Source organism: Leptonychotes weddellii, chromosome 5, assembly GCF_054177405.1.
Source record: "Leptonychotes weddellii isolate Sample4059 chromosome 5, ASM5417740v2, whole genome shotgun sequence".
Taxonomy (NCBI): Eukaryota; Metazoa; Chordata; class Mammalia; order Carnivora; family Phocidae; genus Leptonychotes; species Leptonychotes weddellii.
Window position 1 is genome coordinate 2,005,767 of NC_138373.1, and position 20,689 is coordinate 2,026,455.

The 20,689-nt window shown below is 46.9% G+C and overlaps 1 protein-coding gene across 5 annotated transcripts in view; it reads right to left on the minus strand.

Annotated features, from left to right (window-relative positions):
* Positions 1–20,689, minus strand: part of CARD11 (caspase recruitment domain family member 11) — a 112,509-nt gene that overhangs the window by 29,116 nt on the left and 62,704 nt on the right. For 4 of the 5 annotated variants that reach the window (XM_081819267.1, XM_081819268.1, XM_081819270.1 and 1 more), the window contains exons 2-5: positions 13,123–13,256; positions 3,323–3,550; positions 1,529–1,666; positions 100–425 (exon numbers count right to left, since the gene is read on the minus strand). In XM_081819267.1, the coding sequence (XP_081675393.1) occupies positions 100–425; positions 1,529–1,666; positions 3,323–3,550; positions 13,123–13,129 (699 nt within the window). In that variant the 5' untranslated portion in view covers positions 13,130–13,256. The remainder of the gene's footprint in view (positions 1–99; positions 426–1,528; positions 1,667–3,322; positions 3,551–13,122; positions 13,257–20,689) is intronic. The other variant, XM_081819269.1, reaches the window with a different exon arrangement.

The following is a 20,689-nucleotide window of genomic DNA, read 5'->3' on the forward strand; positions in this document are numbered from 1 at the left end:
AGCTGAGTGAGAAGCTCCGGCGGCCCACGCGGGCCTGTGTGCACCTGCCCCCGCAGTGGTCCCGAGCCCCAGCAGTCCCCCGCGGCGCGTGCTGCTCACCTCGAGCTGGAGGTCTCGGCTCCTCATGACCGCCATGTTCTTTTCTTCACTGAGCTGGGCGTAGCGCATGGCCAAGTTGTAGTTGTCGTCCTTCACCTTGACCAGCTCGTCGTTGTAGCTGTCGCGCTCCTCCTTCATCTTGTAGTACCGCTCCTGGAAGGTCAGCAGCTCCACTCGAGTCAGCGTCAGCTGCTTCTTCTCGTCCTCCAGCTGTCGCGACTTGGCCAGGAGCTCGCACCGCTGTAGGTCCTTGGCCTTCATCTGCTGCTGCAGCTTGATGACCTCGTTCATGAGGAAGTGCGTGAGGCCCTCGTGGCCCTCCTCCACTGTGGAGAGGGGCACTCATCAGGCCCGAGGAGGGGAGAGCGAAGGGGGCCCCAGGTGTGGAGTGGGGGCAGGCCTTCACTCACTCACTCACTCACTCACTTACACACCAACATTGCACCGAGCTCTTCAGGCCCTGGGCACTCAGAGTGGGCAAGACAGCCTTGGTCCTGGTAGAGCTTACAGTCTCCGAAGGGAGACAGCCGGTAAAACAGCAGATGATCATGCACAAATAGAACTACAGAGGGAGAGGATTTCGCGAAGTAAAGGCGCAGGGGCTGTGAAGGTGGGCAGCAGGGGGCCAGATCCAGCCTGGCAGGCAGCCGGGTTGGAAGGCTCCTGATGGTTGAGCTGAAACATTGAGGAGGGAAAGCACATCCTAGGAAGGTGGAAAAACACTGCCAAAGCCCTACAGGGAGGAAGGGGGAACTTGCCACATTTCAGAAACTGAAGGAAGACCAAAGTGGCTGGAGTCTGGAGAGGCAGAGAGGCGGAAGGGGAAGGCTGGGAGCGTGAGCAGGGGCTGGACCATGTAGGGTTCTTGTGGGCTCCATTAAAGAAATGGGTGTTTAGTTGGATGCAGTGGAAAACCACCAAAGGTTTTCAGCAAGGAGGGCAACATGAGGGGTGGAGAAAGCATGGAGCAGAGCAGGAATGGCTGTAGAGTGGATGGGGTTGGACGAGTCTGGACTGGGGTAGTGGTGGAGATGGAGAGAAGGGTGATTCAGGAATATTTAGGGAGGAAAGTTGGGATGAGGTTACCGAGGGCTCTGGTTCAGGGATGGTGGCAAGACAATAGGCAAGGCAAGGACAGGATCCAGAGGGCAGTAGGAATTTCTGCCCCGCCCCCCCAACATTCACTGAAGATGTTCCACGAACACCCACTTCTCTTGGCTCTGGCTTTGGTCTGTCTTTGTCACCTACCTTTCTTTGATCGGCAGGCAGAAGTGAGTGGTTGACAGCCCACAGATGCCACAGGAACACTGTCCTAACGTCATGGATTCATAGCTTTGGAACTGTCCCCCCAACGGACTCACACATGCACACACACACACACACACACTCCGGCCAGAGTTCAAAGGCTCCTGATGGCAAAGCCACTTACCCACAATGGTAGAGAATCTCCGGGTAGGCTCCTTTCCAGTCACCAGTTTGTACAGTTCCGGGTAGTAAAATTCCAGGCTCTCCAAGAAGACCACGTAGCCCCTTTGGCCCTTGGTATGTAGAATATCCAACAGTCGGCCTAGCGGAACGGAAATCACCCGGTGAGAAGAAGAGTGCACTTCTGATCGGACGTAAGTCTCCATGTGCAGCCTTACCCTGGACTCCTATCCCTCAATAAACTCTTTAAGAAGACAGTCTCACCACATTCTGTCACTCGAGAGTGGTATCTGGGAGTCCAGATACTATAAATCAAAGTGCCAGGCCCTCAACAGGGATTCAGTGGCTGCTAGTTTTCCTTTCTCTAAGAAATTGGTAGAACCAGGATAAATGGAATTGCAGTTATGGGAACCAACAGTTTCAAAGAGCCTCCCAGTTGACCAGCACAGAAATTAACCATACAGGCACCAGCTCTTCTGTGATTGAAGGAGGCTGGAAGTACAAAGCAATTACAGAATAATGCATGGCTCTCTGAGACTCGGGGCAGGAAGACAAATCTTCGGGTGGAGAGCTAGGAAAAGTCACGGGAAGCAGGCACAGCTCCATGATCTTTGGGTATCTCATAGTCCGGAAACATCTTTAACCTAAATGTAACTTGCCTGGCATTTTTGGTTTCTGGGTCCACTTAATATTTACATTTCTTGGCCCATTCTCAAACATTTTATTTTCAGATATTTCTTCCCTTGAGGTCCCAGGATAGACATAACAAATACGTTTTGTCTTGTGTTAATGGATTGTTTGGCGAAGCTGCCTGGAGCATTGTGTTGAGGATTGTAAAGTTACATCCGAGCTCATTAGGAACCCGAGCTGTGATTAGTGATGTCTGTTACGTGTGCGAAAGAGAGTCACAGCAGATGAGCTACTTATCGCCAGTTGTACCGTGGGGAAGTGATTTTCAAACCTTTTCAACGGCGAGCCACAGGGAGAACGATATTTTACATTGTGACCTTGTGCGTGTACACACATGCACAAACACAGAGAGGTGTATGTACACGCATACGTATGTAGAGCCAAGTTTTACAAGCCACACTTGCTGCCTTTGAAGAATGTGATAAAGTGTCGTGGATCCCTAGACAGTCTGGGAAAGCCTGTGGACCCCTTCTCAGAATAATATTTTTAAAACAGATAAAAAGGAATTGGATTATGAAGGGAATCGGTTCTAATAAGATACGGTTATCAAATATTAAATTTGAGATTCAGTAATAAAAGTGCTTCTTCACTAATGCATTAATAACACGATCTCTTGGCAGGTCTAGTAACTACTATAATTTTGAGGGTGAGATGAGTGTAAATGCTATTTTGGAAGATCTGTAACAGCTGTAATGTGGTATGAAGTTATCTGTAATTTTATTGTTGACAAAGTCACGGGTATTGCTAATCCCCACTGTGATTCATCGCCTACCTACATTCACAATGGATGGAAACGCTGAATCTTGGTTAAAGCTAGTAAAATAAAGATGTAATTTCCCCCCATTCCCCCCCCCATAATTTCCCCCCATTCCCCCCCACTGAATCTCGGTTAAAGCTAGTAAAATAAAGATGTAAGTTCATGGACCCTCTCAGTTCTATACGTAGAGAGCTTGGTGGCGGAGGAGGGGTGGGCAGAAGTCCGTGGACCCCAGTTTAAAAATTCCTGACCCGGAGAAACGTCATTTTGGTACAGCCAACTACAGGGTATTTCTGGAAGCTGCCACAAGAGGCCGCCCACCCTTTCCTCTTGGGTGGCTCCTCACGTTACCTGCCCGGTTGATCTTGGAAGGCAACATGGGTGCATTGAGCACTTCGTCTTCATCCTGCTCATCGATGACCTTACACTGGCGCAGGTATGGGGTGAGCTTGGCTGGGTTGATGTAGCGACTCAGCATGTGCCGATTGCACTCCACATTCTCCCACAAGGCATCCTCCTCATCCTTCAGTGTCTCCATATAGTCATCCATCTCTGGCCCTCCTCCTTTCGGACAGAAGCCTCAACAAGGTTAATAAAGGAGCCTCACTGGAATAGCTCCAGAAACTCCTTTAGAGTGAGCTCTAGAATATATTGTCGAGTTAAAAAAAAAAGTAAAGTACATATGGTATTTCACTTCTTATTTAAGAAAGGAAAGGATATGAACATATATATTTTTTTATATACTACACATAAACAATGGACAAATAAGCCATAAAATTAAAAAAAAATTATTTATAGAGAGGGGAAATTTTTCAGTTGGAGTATATCCTTTCCATCCAAGTTTTTATATCTTACTAAGAATTTATCTTCCCCCAAACAATATATACTATTGCTTTTTGTTTTACAGTTTCACATAAAAGACATCATATTGTATGCTTCCTTGTTTCCTTTTGCAACTTATTTTTTTCTCTACCTTTTTAAAGTTTTATCTACATTGATACATATATAATTCGTTCATTTTTTAAAAAACAGCTTTATTGGGATATAAGTCATGTACCACACAATTCACCTTTTAAAATTCAATGTGTACAATTCAGTTTTTAGTGTATTCACAGGGTTGTGCAACCATCACAATAAATTTTAGAACATTTTCATCATCAACCCCAAAAGAAACTCCATCCCTCTTAGCTGGCACCTCCCCATTCCCCCTCCCCCCAGTTCCTGCTCAAGAGGTAGGCGCCCACTAATCTACCTTCTGTCTCTATAGATTTACTATTCTGGACATTTCATGTAAGTGGAATCCTACAACATGTGGTCTTTTGTGACTGGCTTCTTTCACTAAGCATAATGTTTTTACTGTTCATCCATGTTGTTTCAGTACTTCATTTTTTTACTGATGAATAATTTTTCATTGTACGGCTATATCCCATCTTATTTACCCATCCATTGGTGAACATTTTGGTGGGTGGGTTCTATTTATTGGCTATTATAAATTATGTTGCTATGAAGATTCATGTGTGGGTTTTTATGTAGACCTATGTTCTTTTTTTTTTAAAGATTTTATTTATTTATTTGAGAGAGAGCACGAGAGAGAGTAGAGAGCACAAGCAGGGAGGGGGGCGGGGCAGAGGGAGAGGGAGAAGCAGGCTCTCCTCTGAGCAGGGAGCCCGATGTGGGGCTTGATCCCAGGACCCCAAGATCATGACCTGAACTGAAGGCAGACACTTAACCGACTGAGCCATCCAGGTGCCCCAGAAAGCCCATCTTTAACATTTTGAGGAACTGCCAAACTGCTTCCCAAAGTGCCTACAACAATTTACATTCCTGCTAGCAATGTTTGAGGGTTCTAATTTATCCACATCCTTGTCAACACTTGTGGTTGTCTGTTTTATTATAGCCACCTGAGTGGGTGGAAAGTGGTATCTCAGTGTGGTTTTGATTTGTATTTCTCTAATGACTAATGATGTTATCATCTTTTCATGTGCATACTGGCCATTTGTATATGGAGAAATGTCTATTCAAAACCTCTGCCCAGGTTTCAATTGGGTTGTTTGTCTTTACTATCGAGTGGTAGGAATTCTTTATGCGATCTGCATATAAGTCCCTTATCAGATATATGATTTGTAAGTATTTGCTCCCATTCTCTTGATTATATTTTCACTTTCTTAAAGGTATTATTTGTAGCACAAGTTTTTAGTTTTGATGTAGCCCAATTTATTTATTTTTTTCTTTTTTCACTTGTGCTTTTGGTGTGTATCTAAAAACCATTGCCTACCTCAAGGCTGTTAAGATTTGCTTCTATTTTTTCTAAGATTTTTATCATTTTAGCTCTTAGATTTAGGTCCCTGATGCATTTTGAATTAATATTTGTGTATGGTGTGCAGTAAAGGTTCAACTGTGTTCTTTCACATGTGGATATTTAGTTGTCCCAGCATAATTTGTTGAAAAGTTATTCCTTCCCCATTGACTGGCCTTGGCATCTTTTCAAAAATCAACCCACTGTGTTTACTTCTGGACTCTCGATTCTACTGCATTGGTCTATAGGTCTGTATTTCTACCAGCACCATACTTCATTACTGTAGATGTGTAGTAAGTTTTGAAATTGGGAAGTATGAGTACTCTAACCTCGTTCCTCTTTTTTAACATTGTTTTGGTTTGTCACAGCCCCTTGCAATTCCATATGAATTTAAGGATCAGTCTGTCAATATCTGCAAAAAGAGGTAGCTGGGATTTTGATACTGAATCCATTGAATACGTAGATCAATTTAGAGATCATAAGACAATGACCCATGAATATGGGGTATCTTTTCATTAGTTTAGGTCTTTAATTTCTTCCAGCAATGTTTTATAGTTTTCAGTGTACAAGTCTTGCACTTCTTTTGCTAAATGTGTTCCTAAATATTTTATTCTTTTTGATGACATCGTAAATGTGAACTGTTCTCTTAATTTCATTTGTGGAATGTTCACAGCTAGTATATAGATATACAATTGATTTTTCTATATTGATCTCTCATTCTGTAACCTTACCGAAATAATTTCTTAGCTCTAATAGTTTGTCAGTGGATTTCTTGTGATTTTCTATATACAAGATAATGTCACCTGCAGTTAGATAGTTTTACTTCTGTCTTTTCAATCTGGACACCTTTTATTTCTCTTTCTTGTCTAACTACCCTGGCTAGAACCTCCAGCACAATATTAAATAGAAGTGGCAAGAATAGACATTCTTGTCTTATTCTTGACCTTAGGGGAAAAGCGTCCATTTTTTTTTTTTGTCATTAAGTATGATGCTAGTTGGTTAGTTGTGTGTGCGTGTGTGCGTGCACGTGTGCGCATGTGTGTTTTAGATATCTTTTATCAGGTTGGGGAAGATCCCTTATATTCCTGGTTTGTTGAGTACTTTTATCATGAAAGGGTGTTTGATTTTATCCAGTGCTTTTCTTCATCCACTGAGATGACCATGTGATTTTTAGTTTTGATTCTGTTAATGTGATGTATTACATTAATTGATTTTCAGGTATTAGAAAAACCATGCATTCTTCATATAAATCCCACTTAGTCATGGTGTGTAATTATTTTTATAGACTGTTGGATTCTATTTGGTAGTGTATTTTTGAGGACTTTTTCATCTATGTTCAGAAGAGATATTGGTCAGTAGTTTTCTTACTTGTGATGTCTTTGACTGGTCTTGATATTGGGGTAATATTGGCCTCATAGAATTAGTTGGGAAATACTCCCTTCTTTTCTATCCTTTGGAAGAATCTGTGAAGAATTTTTTCTTTTGTTGGGTAGAATTCACCAGGGACGACATCTGGGCCTGGGCGTTTCTTTGTGGGTAGATTTTTGGTTACTAATTCTTTACTTGTTATATGTTTGCTCAGATTTCCTGTTTTTCTTGAGTCAGTTTCTAGTAGTTTGTCTTTCAGTAGTTAGATGAAATTTGTCCATTTCATCTAAGTTGTAAATTTATTGGAAACAATTGTTCATATTATTCCTTTATAACGCTTTTACTTATATAAGGTTGGTAGTAATGTCCTCTCTTTTATTTCTGATTCTACTACTACTAATCAGGATCATGTTCTTCTGAATCTAGGTGCCCTTGAAACTCTAACCAGGGATATCTTGCCTCAGTTAGGGAGAACAAAATGAATACCTATTTTAACTTCTTACTGTCCCAGCCATCATACTTTCAAACCATGGTTTCTCTCCTCTTAGTTCCCTGTCATTCTCATTAACCTGAGAGAGAGAGAGAGAGAGAGAGAAGGGGGAGGGAGGGGGAGGGAGTGAGAAGGGGGAGGAGGAGGGGGAGAAGGGCGAGGAAGGGAGGGGAGGAGGAAGGAGAGGGGGTGGGGAGAGGGAGGGAGAGAGAAGAGGTAAGGGGACAGGGGAGGGAGAGGGGGAGAGAAGGGTGGGGAGACTTCTCTCTTTTTTCCTTGGTCACTCTAGCTAAAGTTTTATCAATTTTGTTGTTATTTCGAAGAACCAACTTTTTATCTGAAGCTAATGTAGCACTGTGTGTCAAATATTCTCAAATAAAAAAATTTAAAAACAACAACAAAGAACCAACTTTTGGTTTCTGTGATTTCTATTGGTTGTCTATTCTCTAACTCACTTATTTCTGTACTAATCTCTATTATTTCCTTCTGTCTGCTTCCTTTGGGTTTAATTTGCTCTTCTTTTTCTAGTTTCATAAGGTGAAACGCTAGGTTATTAAGATCTTTTTAAGTAAAAACATTAGAGCTATAAATTTCCCTCCAAGCGCTGCTTCAGCTGCATCCCTTATGTTTTGGTAGGTTGCATTTTTATCTTCACTCATCTGAGTAAGTTTTCTATTTTCTTTCCTGATTCCTTCTTTTTGACCCACTAGTTATGTAGAAGTGTGATGTTTAATTTCCCCCATATTTGTGAATTCCCCAGATTTCTTTGTTGTGTATTTCTAATTTAATGCCATTGTGGCTGGAAAACATGATCTGTATTATTTTAATCCTTTAAAGCTTGTTGAAGCTAGTTTTACAGACCAGTGTATGACTGATCTTGGAGAATGTTCCAGGTGTGTGCTTAAGAAGAGCATGTCCTGCCGCTGTTGGGGGAGCATGCTATGGATGTCTGTTAGATTTCGTTAGTTTATAGGGTTGTTCAAGTCCTCTGTCTCCTTGTCGATCTTCTGGCTAGTGGTTCTATCCATTATTAAAAGTAGGGCATTAAAGTCTGCGACTATTCAGTTAATTGTTCAATTTGACTGTTTTATGTATTATTCCATTGCAAGAATATACCATAATTTATTTACCCATTTCTCTACTGATGAATATTTAATTTTGGTGCTTTGTGTGGATACTTGGCGCTGTTTGCAGTAGGAAACAATGGAAGCAAGTGATATACTCATCAGTCAGTACTCCAAAATCCTTTTGTACTATGGACTAAACTTTGAAAGGGATGTGGTAACATAAAAACATCCCAAGACATATTGTTTTAAAAAAAGTCAAATTTCAGAATACATATATGAAGTATAATACCAAAAAAAAAAAAAAAAAGGTCTTGGTCCTGGTTCCTGACACAGAGCTCCTAAGACCTCTGGAATCTTCTGAGTGATGAGTGTCTTTTGCATGGTAATGAGATGACTCTAGGCTTAAGGGCCCAGAGATAGCTTCCAGTGGGGGCCGGCTGCCAGAAAGACCAAGTGGTTAGAGGGTTATGACTTTCAGCCCCACACCCCTACCTCCAGGGAGGGGAGAGAAGCTGGAAATTGAATTCAGTCATCAAGAGTGAATGATCTAATCAATCATGGCTATATAATGAAACCTTGATAAAACTCCTTCAACAACCAAGTTCAAGGAACTTCAGAGCTGGTGAATAAATGCCCCCTCTGGGAGGGTGGCATACCTCAACTCCATGGGGACAGAGGCTCCCACACTCAGGACCCTTCTAGACCCCGCCCTCCATGCCTCCTCATCTGGCTGCTCATTTGCATCCCTTAAACTGTAATTAGTATCGTGTCTTCTTGGGGTGTATGAGTCATTTTAGCAAATTACTGAACCTGACGAGGGGTTGTGGGAACCCTGGATTCGTAGCTGCTCGGAGGAGGGGGGGGAGTATGGGTGGCCCCTGGGACTTGAAGCTGTCATCTGAAGTGGGAGTAGGCTTGTGGGGGTCTTTGCTGACTCTGGAGGGTTAGTGTTGGGATTGAGTCGAGTTGCTGGACACCTAGTCGGTGTCGGAGAATTGGCTGGTGTGTGGAAAATGACACATATTTGGTATCAGGAAGAAGACGTCACATGCAGCATAAAACCACATACGTAACGCACCGCTAAGCAAGACTATAATTATACAGGTGTGTGTGTGTGTGTGCAGAGAGGGAAGAGAGAGAGGAAGGGCCGGGGAAGCTTCCAGAGAACCGGATGCAATGGTTACATCTTGGAAGAGGAATAAAGTTCAGAAGTTAGTGGTCAAGGAGGACTTGGACATGATACCGTTTTAGTATTTACAACAAGCACGTAGCAATGCACGACTTGTACAGTTTGGAAGAAAAAAAGAGACAAATGAACGAAGGTGAAAGCCAAGTACAGTGCAATAGACAGGCCAATATCCAATATTTGCCCCTGACTCACATCTTCTGGGAAGACCACAGCCCCAACAGCTTGTTTGCACCAAGGAAACCCTCTGGCCGGCCGACGGACCTGCCTCACGGAGAACTGGTCCACGGGCTGGGGGTTTCGCGTGGGGCCGAAGAGACGGCGGGACGGTGAGTGTGCTGGGGGGTACCGAGCTAGAGGAGGCATTGGGGTGAGCAGAGCTGGGTCACAGTGGAGCCTAGGCGAGGGCAGGGGAGGCTGCCGAGGTAGAGAAGGTGGAGGTAGGCAGAGGAAGCCCGTCTGCTGAGCGAAGCCTCAGTGAGAAGCCCTGTGGGTCCAGAAGAAGCAGCGGGAGCGGTCCCTCTCCAGTCCCGGCCCCATAAGCGGTGGCCATGCATGCTGCATGGTCCTTGCCGTGGGGTCTCTGAGAGTCCCCCCATTAATCTGAGCTACTTGCAGTGGGCGTTCGCTTCACTCAACCTGAAGGACACGAACGACCACACCTGTTTGCTGTCATGAGCAATAACTGATTTGGAGTGCTAGAAACTGAAACCCAGTCCCTCTCCCGGGCGGGGAAGAGCACACAGATAGCCCTGCCTCACAGACACAAGTCCTGACCCCTGCCAGCCCTCTCGCTGAGACAGGATGGCCACCGGGGCCCCGCGGCAAGCCTGTGCTGGGGTGATATGAACACGCCCACTGCAGCCACTCCCCCCGACACGGAGTCACTATGACCATTTCTACTCACAAAGCAGAACGTACTTTCCTAGACTATTCTTGAAGACTCAGTATCCTAAGCACTCGATTCAACACATTTACTGAGAGTGTGGCAGCCACCACTGTGTTGGTCCATGTCAGCCCCCCACGCCCCCTGCTTACAGAATCCTCAGGTTTTTCAGGAACTGAGCTACCCCACGCTTCAGGGAGGCCGGGCGCCTTCTGAGCTGCAAGGAGCGAGATCTTGTTTGGTCTCTACCAGAGGTTTGAGAAGAAGCACGTGAAGTGCTTTATGACACATACAACCTATGGGAAATCCTGCTGTGGGGGGTGGGCAGTTCTGGTGTTTTTTCTTGATCTTTGACAGGGACACAGGAAGGAACACTGTCATCCAGCTTTTGGATGTTAGCAGGTGAAGGTGTGCGTGATGCTGGGAGTTGTACGGCCATCCTGTGACCTGAGGACTCACGTGAGAACAAGAGCTAACATCCTCAAGACGGCAGAGCAGAAAGATGGAAAGAACCTGGGTCCCCGACGTCCCCTCCTGGGCACTGAATTCACCAACGCCAGACATCTCCCCACCCCGCCCCCCCACCACTGGGCTCCTTCGGAAGCAAGATAGTAAATGCCTTTGCCCTGAGCCATTTTAAACGGGGTCCACTATTATATGCACCCAAAGCCTCCTGACTAGTTAATGTATCTACTTAATACAAAGACTAGCTAAGCACAGTGAACAGAGAACCAGGTGCTCACAGGCTGACGCTGGTTATGGGGTCAAAGGCATGTGCCCAGAAATTAATTAAATGTCAGCTCAAGGCAGGGAGACAAGCAGGTCTGGATGGAGCAGAGAAGCATTTCTGGCCGCCCTTCACGGACCGAGGTGGCTGTGCTGGGCATGCCCAGTGGAACAGAAACGCCTCCTCCAGGGCCCCGGGGTGGCCTGCCAGTGGCCTCTGCTGGGGAAAAAGGAAAATAAAAACAAAGCAGGACATGACTAGAGCCAAACCTTTCTCCCCCAAACGAAAGGAAGGGGACCCTCCCACCTTATATGCAAGCAAACAACAGAGCCTCCATCTAGTGGCCCTCACTGATACCCTGGTGCACTTCAGCCACTTCGCAAACACGGGTCGAGGCAAACTCGTGAGAACTGCCTAGTCTGGTGAGCCTCCCGAGCCACGGGGTGGCCTAAGAGGACGCCGTGGCCTCCACCACCAGCCTGCGAGCACCAAGCACTGGCCCCGGGAGCAGGGACGCCGAGGCGTTTCCCACACGGCCCCTGCCCTTGGGAGGCAGCCACAGTGGGCTGGTGGGAGTCGGCTGTGGCACCAACAGCTGCAGGGGGGCGTGAGGAGGGCCGCAGAAGAGAAGGGGCAGAAGCACCCCCAGGCTAGGCTGTTACCGTGTGCCAGGTGCGCACCTGTCCCCCACTGTCATGATCACAGCAACCTGGGGGGCGGGATCCTCCCTGTTCTACAGACACGTCATCTGGGCTGAACGGTGTCCCCTCGGATTAGGAACCACGACCCAGCCCACCTGTTCCCACTCGAGGGCCAAAGACCGAGGTGAGCAGCGACTCACCCCCCGGCATCCCACCGTGGCTGACGTAAACCTTGGGATCGGAGAACAAGTTGACCTGACCTGGTAGGCTTGGACACGCAGGGCACACGCCCAGGCTTCCCTCCTCGGTGTGCTCCCCGGAGAGACCACCCTGTAGGTCAGGAGGCTCGTGAAAGGGTGGCCGTGCGTCCAAGCCCGAGGAAGCACGCCGATGTCCGAGGCAGGAGAGCGGATAAGCGCCGTGGGCCTTCAGGGACGCCGCGTGCTACGGCGGTCCTCGCCGATGAACCTCGGGACGTGACGCGGGGCACAGAGCACCCACGAGATGACACTGTCTGGCTACGTCTCTAAGACGGACGACTGAACTATGCTGTTAAGGAGAGACAGCAAAACCACACCGAGGAGCGAGGAACGGGTAAGAAGGAGAACGGCGGCTCCCGTGGGAGGGCAGCACCGTATCACTGTCCCCCGGAGACGCCGGTGATACTGGGATCTGGGGTGCGGCTTAGCTGGGGACGCTGTGTTACTGTCTCAGACACACACAGCCATAAACGCACCAAGTGTTTCTTGGGCAAAAACTACGGCTAGTGTAGCTAGCCTTGAAGAAAAAAACCATTTCGGACACAATTTCAGATGCAATTCCTCCCCGCACACTTGGCTGTGACTCCGCCTGACTCCGCCTGGTCTTCTGGGAGGAATCCGGCAGCTGGTGTCCAGCTCCGGCAGCTCCCTTGAAAACGGTCTGCCCAGAATCGCGCCCTCAGACGCCGAGACGCTGACAGCCTGCGGTGCCGGATGGCCCTCCCTCCCCTCCACCAGGGTCAGCGCTGGAGGCGGCTCTGGCCCACCCTCAGCCGGGGCTGGTGTCCGTCCCGAGTCGAAGCCTCGACCCCATGGGCCTTTTTACAAACAGCGGGAAAAGCAAGCTCAAGGCTGCTGGGTCAGGTTCTACAGGAAGGGCCATTTTGCTCAGCTTTTTACAAGACAGGGAGATGACTTGCCCGTGGGCAAGCTCCGTGGCAGTGGCTGGTCTCCCTCGCCTCCCTCACTGATTCGAAATGTTTACCGTGTGGCCCCCCATTGCTGTTACAGTGAAGTTCAACATCTTTATCGTGACCCCTCGGCCCTGCCGGGTTTGCTCCTGCTGGCTGCCGGAGTCTCGTCCTGTGTCCTGGGCTCTTCACCAAACCTGCTCCCGCACCTCCCTCTGCCTAGAACCTCCCCCACCGTGCCCCTGTCAAGTCTTAGGTAAGCCTCACTTAGCGTTTTTGTTTTGTTTTTTAATCTACTGCAATAACACAAGCAAAGTACCTGGCATACAATCGTTGCTCAGTAGACAGCGGCTGCTGTCCCGTGATGGAGCTCTGACTCCTGCGCCTCCAGGCCGCTGCCTGGCCTGCCCCGAGCCAGTCTTCCTCGGGATCTAGAGCTGCGATGGCCGGAATCTGTAAATGGAAAGATAATCTGACTTGGCACAAGGACGGAGTTTGGAGAGAGAGAACCACTCAAGTATCAAAGTGATGCCCTGCTTTGGAAGGAAAGGTCAGAAAATCCTGGGGTGCCCATCTCTCCCGGTGACAGTGACGCAGCGGACCGTGGCCAGGAGCTGCTGGGGAGAAGGGTTTTTGTCGCAGCCCATGGCCAGTCTGTAAGGCCACTGGCCACAGGTCCTGAGACCTCTGGGACCGGGGAGGAGGGCAGATGGTAGCCTTGGGGTTAGTCCTGACCAGGGTGGAAGGTCTTCACAAAGTCGCTGATAGGAGTGTTTGCAGAGTGGAGACGTTCTAATCAGCTACTAATTCATTAGGTCAAAGGCGGCAAACCGCATTCCTGAGCCCAGAAGGGTTCCTTTCACTGTGAATTACGTCTTCAGCCCCCGGCACGCCGTGGGTTTGGGCAGGAACACACCATGGCACGCACTGTGATTTCCCCAAGGTGGTGCTCCTCACGGTGAGGGACGAGGCCGTCGTCAGTGCCCAGCTCAGCCACTCCAGGAGCCCGGGGAAGGAAGACCGGGGAGGCGGAAAGGCGAGGAACAACCCCTGCGACGGTGAGGTGGGGCCGGACACCGGGCCTGACACCTGTCCCGCCCGACAGCGGCTGGGATCCCTTTGGTGGGGGCTTCAGGCAGCCGCTCCATGGCCTGCCGCTCTTCCTCGGCAGTGACAGGGACCCTGGGACATCACTGTTTAATCAGGAACTCGCTTGGTTTCAGCTCTGAGAATTAATCACAGGTGACACCAGAGCTCCCAGGGCTGGTAGAAGCTGCTCTTGTCGGGTGTCAGCTTGGATCGGAGTGAGCTGTCACAGGCCCTCTGCCCCGGGGAGGTGGCAGTGACATGCTTCTCTGGAGGACACCATCTCCTTTGTCTTCTCACGGCCTCCCTGCTCTGCGGCTGGGACAGGAGGAGCTACACTGCTGCCCAGCACTGCGCGCGAGGGCTGGGGAAGCCGGCGATCTGCGGGGCCAAGTGCCCCAGCAGAGACCAGCAGGCTGATGAGCAGAGGCAAAGGGAAATTATACTTTTCTGCATTTGCATTTAAAAGCAACAGAACATGCATTTCTTTCATAATCAGAAGAAAAGGCTTTTTACAAAATTAATTGTAAGAAAGATTTTAGTTACAAGAAAGGAAAAACAGATTTTCACAGGGTTGTACAACTACCCAATGTGTCAACAGAGGTTGGAAAAACTGAGACACAAGACAACCAGTAATGAGGCTGAACTTTCTATTTCTGCTGTTAGAATTCTGATTATACCCTCAAGAACTTGGTCATAAGGTTGGAAAAACTTATAGGATATGTCTCTCGAGAGATTAGCTTATTGGTATAACATTCAACTGGCTGAAACATTATCCCTGATGCTTATAGATTATTTACTATGTGCCAGGCACTTGCTAAGCATAATTGATAAACTCAAAAACTCTCTTGAGATAGGTGGTATTATTATTATTATTATTGCTATCATCATCACCGTTTTACAGCCAAGAAAACCAAACCCGGGAGAGGTTCAAGGTCATATAATTAGCATGGAAGGCAGGATTTGGACCCAAGGTTCTCTGACTTACTTTTACTACCATACAGCCCCTAGAATCACCTTTTAAAAAATAAAAGTTTACTTTTAGAAGGACTAGAATCAGAAAGTGTATGTACGTACACTCCCTGAAATAGCACTTTTACACGCAAAACTTAAGACAGAACTAAAACCACTTTCTAAGATGGCACCTATTGGCTCAGGATTAAAAAGAACAACTATTGCTTCTCGAGAGAGGAATCAACTGCTTAGTGAGTTATAAGTGTGTTGTGCAAACACAGTCGGTGCCCATTCGCCCTACAGTGAAAGTGTTTAATCAACGAGCAGAACTTGTACGCACTGCTTTTGTCACTTCCTACTTAAGAATAAACAGAGAGGGGGCGCCTGGGTGGCTCAGTTGGTTAAGCGACTGCCTTCGGCTCAGGTCATGATCCTGGAGTCCCTGGATCGAGTCCCGCATCGGGCTCCCTGCTCGGCAGGGAGCCTGCTTCTCCCTCTGACCCTCCCCCCTCTCGTGTGCTCTCTCTGTCTCAAATAAATAAATAAAATCTTTAAAAAAAAAAAAAAAAGAATAAACAGAGAGCCAAGAATCACCTGATGTTTGAAGAAAGTCTTCATGTGAAAGGAAGAGATCAAAAGAGACAAGTTGATACAAAGAACTTGCAGGAAGCAGACAATGCAGAATAAGAAAAAATTAAAAAAAACAACAACCCCACAACCTGATAATTAAAATCCACTGAAATTAAATAAGATATTGCATCTATAAAACAACAGTAGGATGCTATGAAAAAGGAATGATCAAAGAACGAGAAAGAGTTCTTAGCAATTAAAATAAAGTACCAGAAATTTACCAATAGAAAGTTTGGAAGAAAAAGTTGAGGAAATCTTCCAAAAAGTTAATAAAAAGTTAAAGAGAAGAAAGATAAGAAATGGTGGGGGAAATGAGGTTAATTTAGGTCTAATATCCAATAAATAGAAATCCTGCAAAGAGAGTGCAGAGGTTATGTTTCCTTTCTTGTCTAGCTTTTGGAGTCAGAATGTAAAGTTAGGGATGAACTTATCAGAGAAATAATATTAGAGGATTCTCCAGATGTAAGCACATTAGTCTTCAGATTTAAATGGCCCTTCGGGTGCTCAGTACAATCAGTGGAAAAATAACCTTCTCAGAACATCCTTGTGAAATTTTAGGCCATCAGGAAATAAGAGAAGACCCTAAAAGCTTCCAGAGAGGACACATCAGGTCATATGTAAAGGACTAGGAGTAAGTTTGGCATCAGACATTTCAATAGCAATACTGGAAGCTGGGAGACAATGAAGTGATGCCTTCACATTTTTGATGGAAAATACTTTTTCACCTAGAATTCTATTACACCCCTCCCCCAATTATTAGGCATGAAAATAAAATATTATTTTCAGAAAGGTAGAGACTCAAAATATTTATTTATTTTAAAGATTTGATTTATTTGTCAGAGAGAGAAAAAGAGAGAGAGAAAGAACAAGCAGGGGGAGCGGCAGGCAGAGGGAGAAGCAGGCCCCCTGCTGAGGAAGAAGCCCGATGCGGGGCTCCATCCCAGGACACTGGGACCATGACCTGAGTCTAAGGCAGAAGCTTAACCAACTGAACCACCCAGGCGTCCTGACTCTAAACATTTATTTCCCATGTACCCTTTCTTAGGAAGCTACTAGAGGATATGCTCGAGTAAAATGAGGGAATAAAACAGTAAAGAGGAAGGTATAGAGCTCAGGAAACAGAAAATCTAATTGGACAAAGCAGCAAGGAAATCCCAGGATGAGAGAGAGGTGGCAAAAAGGAGCTGGCCAAGATTATGGCAGGATCACGGAGGGCCCAGTAGAGGGAGGTGGCCAGGGGGAAAATGGAATGGTCATCTGATATATTTCATAATTTAGGAAATAATATTGTCGGGCAAATGACAGGACTGTGAGTCAGATGGAAAAATAGTGAAGGATAGGCACATAAAAAAACCCTCAACAAATGGAAAAAAGAGGCAATATTAACTCCAGGAGAAAACAAAAAGGTAAGAAAGGAAATAATTACAGCATACAACTTGCCTCAACATAAACAATATTTACCTAGTGATAATAATGTAACATATACAACTGTGATCTAAATGCATGGAGACAATGAAGGAAGGGGAGATGCATGGAGTGGGGTACTCAGAAAAGAGGGCTAAATGCTCCTCTACCTAAGAGTATGTCAGTAAATAATGCCTTAAAGTGGATATATCTGTAAATAGCAATGCAAACCTATTACTTAGAAATGGGGTAAATAACAGAAGAAAACAACAGTGAAGAGTTAGAAGTAGTTGCCTCTGGGGATCAGGGCTGGGAACAGATGTTTTTATTACAAGCCTACTTTACATTTCAACTCTCCATACATGTATTATCCTGGCAAAAAAATGAACACAAATTAACATATGTCAATAGTTGGAAATACGGATGATACATTTAAGTATAAAGAATCCATTCTCTGTGCACTTAACATTGTCTACCTTTTGTAGTGCTTGTCAGACAGCTCGCCTCGTCATAAACCAGAAGTGCTGCCTGGGTGCTGAGCACTTCACAGATGTCACCTCACTTCCCAGGAACTCAGGTAGGTTCCATTATTCTAGGTCTTATTATTCTCACTTTATGAGGAGGAGGTAGGATCAGAAAGTTAAATAATGGGGTGAGATCTCACAGCTTCACTAAGCGGCAGAGATTCCAACTCAGCCCTCATTGACTCCGACTCATGTGATCTTACTTAAACTAGCAATCATCACAACTAATATTTATTAAGCATAGCATCTAATCTAAGCAATTAGATTCCTTGCTCTCTGGGCTCTATATCTTTCTCTTTACGGCTTTATTCCCTCATTCTGCAGGAGTATATCCTCTAATAGGTGTCCATGGAAACGTACATGGTAGTGCTATGGGCAGACACTGTGCTAAACGCTCCATGTGGATTAGCTCCTTTCATACAACAGCGCTATAAGGTGCGTACCACTATCCCCATTTTACAGAAGAGAAGTTCAGGGAGGCTCAGCTACCTGCCACATGTCTGTCTCATCTCCCACAGAACCTAGCATGGGGACTTACTCTTAGTAGCTGCTCAATATGTATTTGTTGGGTGAATGAATAAAAATCAAATCCTGAATAAAATAAACAATAAGGCTACTATTATTTCAAATCCCTTTGGAAAAGAGCCGTGTTTGTGGGCAGACACCTCCTCTCTCCAAGAGCTACCCCCGGGGCAAAAGCTCTGGAACCAGAAGGGGGTCAGCAATCAGTCAGATAAATGCATCTCTGCTTAATTGATTTGCCTGGATGATTGGAGTAAGAGGCTTGAGATGGAGGGTTTAATTATTCCAAAGAAACCTCCATTTAATTGAAAGGATTTCTGGCAAAAAAAAAAGGGGGGGGGGAAATATTATTTAAAAGGATGATCTACTGCCTGTGAGGAAGGACTGAAGAGACACTGGTCCAGCCATCTATGTGTTCATGGCCCTGGAAATGAAGCTTTATGGAAAAGGGCCAGAGCCCTCCCTTCCTGTGGGCCTCATCCCCTGCAGTCCCCATTCCTATAAAAAGGACATGTAGAGAAACAGCTAGAAAGTTCCCCCTGCAGGATTCTTCCCCGGGATCCCAGTTAACTTTCTAACCTATCTCCTTCAGCTCATTCAACTGAAATATTGAGATGATAGTATTTCCCATCAATTAATGTGTGTACAGCAATCAACAGAGCTTCCCTGATACATATTTTGAAAGCAGCAATTATCGTTTTAGATTCACAGTGGAGTGGCAGACATTGCCGGCTGCCGACCTAACATCCATTCTCTCTTGTCTATCAACAGAGTTCCAATTTTGTGGGGAGCATTACCATGCCCCTCGAACAACTATGCTTGCAGCCTCTCTTGCAGTTAGAGATGGCTATGTGACACAGTTCTGACCGGTGAGATGGAAGCAGAAGTTTCTGGAGATGTTTAGAAGGGCTCTGTAGAGGGGTGGCGGCAGAATCAGGGCAGAAGAGCCTTTTATTTGTCCCTGTCTTCCTACCTGGAATGTGGATGCAATGTTCTGCTGCAGAGCAGCTATTTTGTGAGCATGAAGACCAAGGTCACACTCTAAGTATGGCTGGGTAGGATGCCACAAGTATTTTGGGTCCAAGCTTAACCTCTGAGTTCTTAGTTCATGAGAAGAATAAAATCCCTACTATGTGTAAAACTGATTTCCTTTCAAACAAATGAGATTCAAGCCTTCTAAGAAAGTCATATTGGCCCCAGCCTCAAACTTGAGCCCCTCAATCTGAGCAACTGCCTCTTCTATTTGTGCCGGTTCCTTTTTTTTTTTCTAGATCCAAAACCACAGTAAATAAGAGATCAGTAAGGACTGAGGACCGCCCATGTATAGAGTGCCCTCTGAGGGGTCGGCGACCATGAGGAGATAAGGCACAGCCCAGGAAATGTGATGAACAGATGACATTTCTAGCCTGCAGCGCAAGGGCAAGGCGATTTACCTCGCTTGCCTGCTGCAGTCCTGCCTCGGATCCTGAGCTGTGCTCCTCACTTTTCGGTCTCGAGTCACATCTCCGGCCTCTGCCACATCCACTGGAATCTCTCTGTTCTCTCATTCAGCCCTCCTTCTTCCACAGGAGCCCACCCCCGCCCCCGCCAGCCCCAGCTCACGTGACAGCCAAGCTCCTCGCTGTCACCCCAGAGCACCACCAACCTCCCCCGACCATCTCCTCAGGGACCAGGCCACCTGTAATCAATCATACCCGGAGCTCCTCAAGGGGCTCCGTCCATCTACTTCCAGGTGACCCAGGCAAAGGGCCAGTGGTTTCTGTGGGATAAAATTGTCTCGACCTGGTATCTTTTAGGAAGGAAGGGGGGAGGCATCAGTAGACGTCGGGGCACGGGGGCAGTGGGGAGCACGGCACATCGACTGAAGCTGGAGACCGAAGGCACGGCAAGCATCACCCCTTCGCCATCCCCAGCCCTGCCACACACCCCACCACCCACCGCGGCTTCCGACTCGCACCGTGGCAAAGAACTTTGGAAAGGGCACACACCTCTTGCATTAGCAAAGGATACTGCTCCCCTCCAGCTCTCGTTTTCCTATCGGCTCTGAAGGGCAGCTTTTCAAAAAAGCGCAATTAGGAATGACAGATTTAAATTGTTCTGAAATGCGTATCAATTGATCACACTGGCTCTTGAGGAGCATCTGGATTCCAGAGCCGTGTGCACAGCACACCGGCAGCGCTGACGGTCTCCAGGAGCCGCGGCTGGACCACTTGGCCAAACCTGGGAAGGGTGGTCTCACTCCGGGGCTGGCCAGGGGGGAGCCCCAGCCTCGGCGATCACAACATGCAGTCTTCGCCTGCGCTGGCCTTGGAAGCCCGGTCAGCAGATCGCCTTTGCCACAGGGACGGTGATGTCATGGTGACCCCCAGCGGATTCCAGTTCCGGAGTCCTCTGTGCTTTCAAAGACAGACCCTTTGCTTCATCCAGGTGCACAATTCTTCTCCATTGGCATAGTCTTCACTGTTTGGCTACCATTTTGTTATCTGGGTTGGGAGAAACTTGGAGCGTCCGCGGTGCCTCTTGGAATGCTTCGTGTCAAGACTGGGGTTTGCGGTTGTGCTAACATGGGGCGGATTTTCGATGAGCATTTGCTGAAGCAAAAGCTCTAATGACCTGAGGTGTTACGATAAGAACGTTCCATTGTCACAGAACTGCATTCAGTCGCCGGTTAGCCAAGAAGCACTTGGTGATGGCAGGCGATACGGTCAGCCCAGGTGGCCGCCCTGCCCCACCTCTCCCAGCGGAACGCAGGTCCCTGTTGTGGAA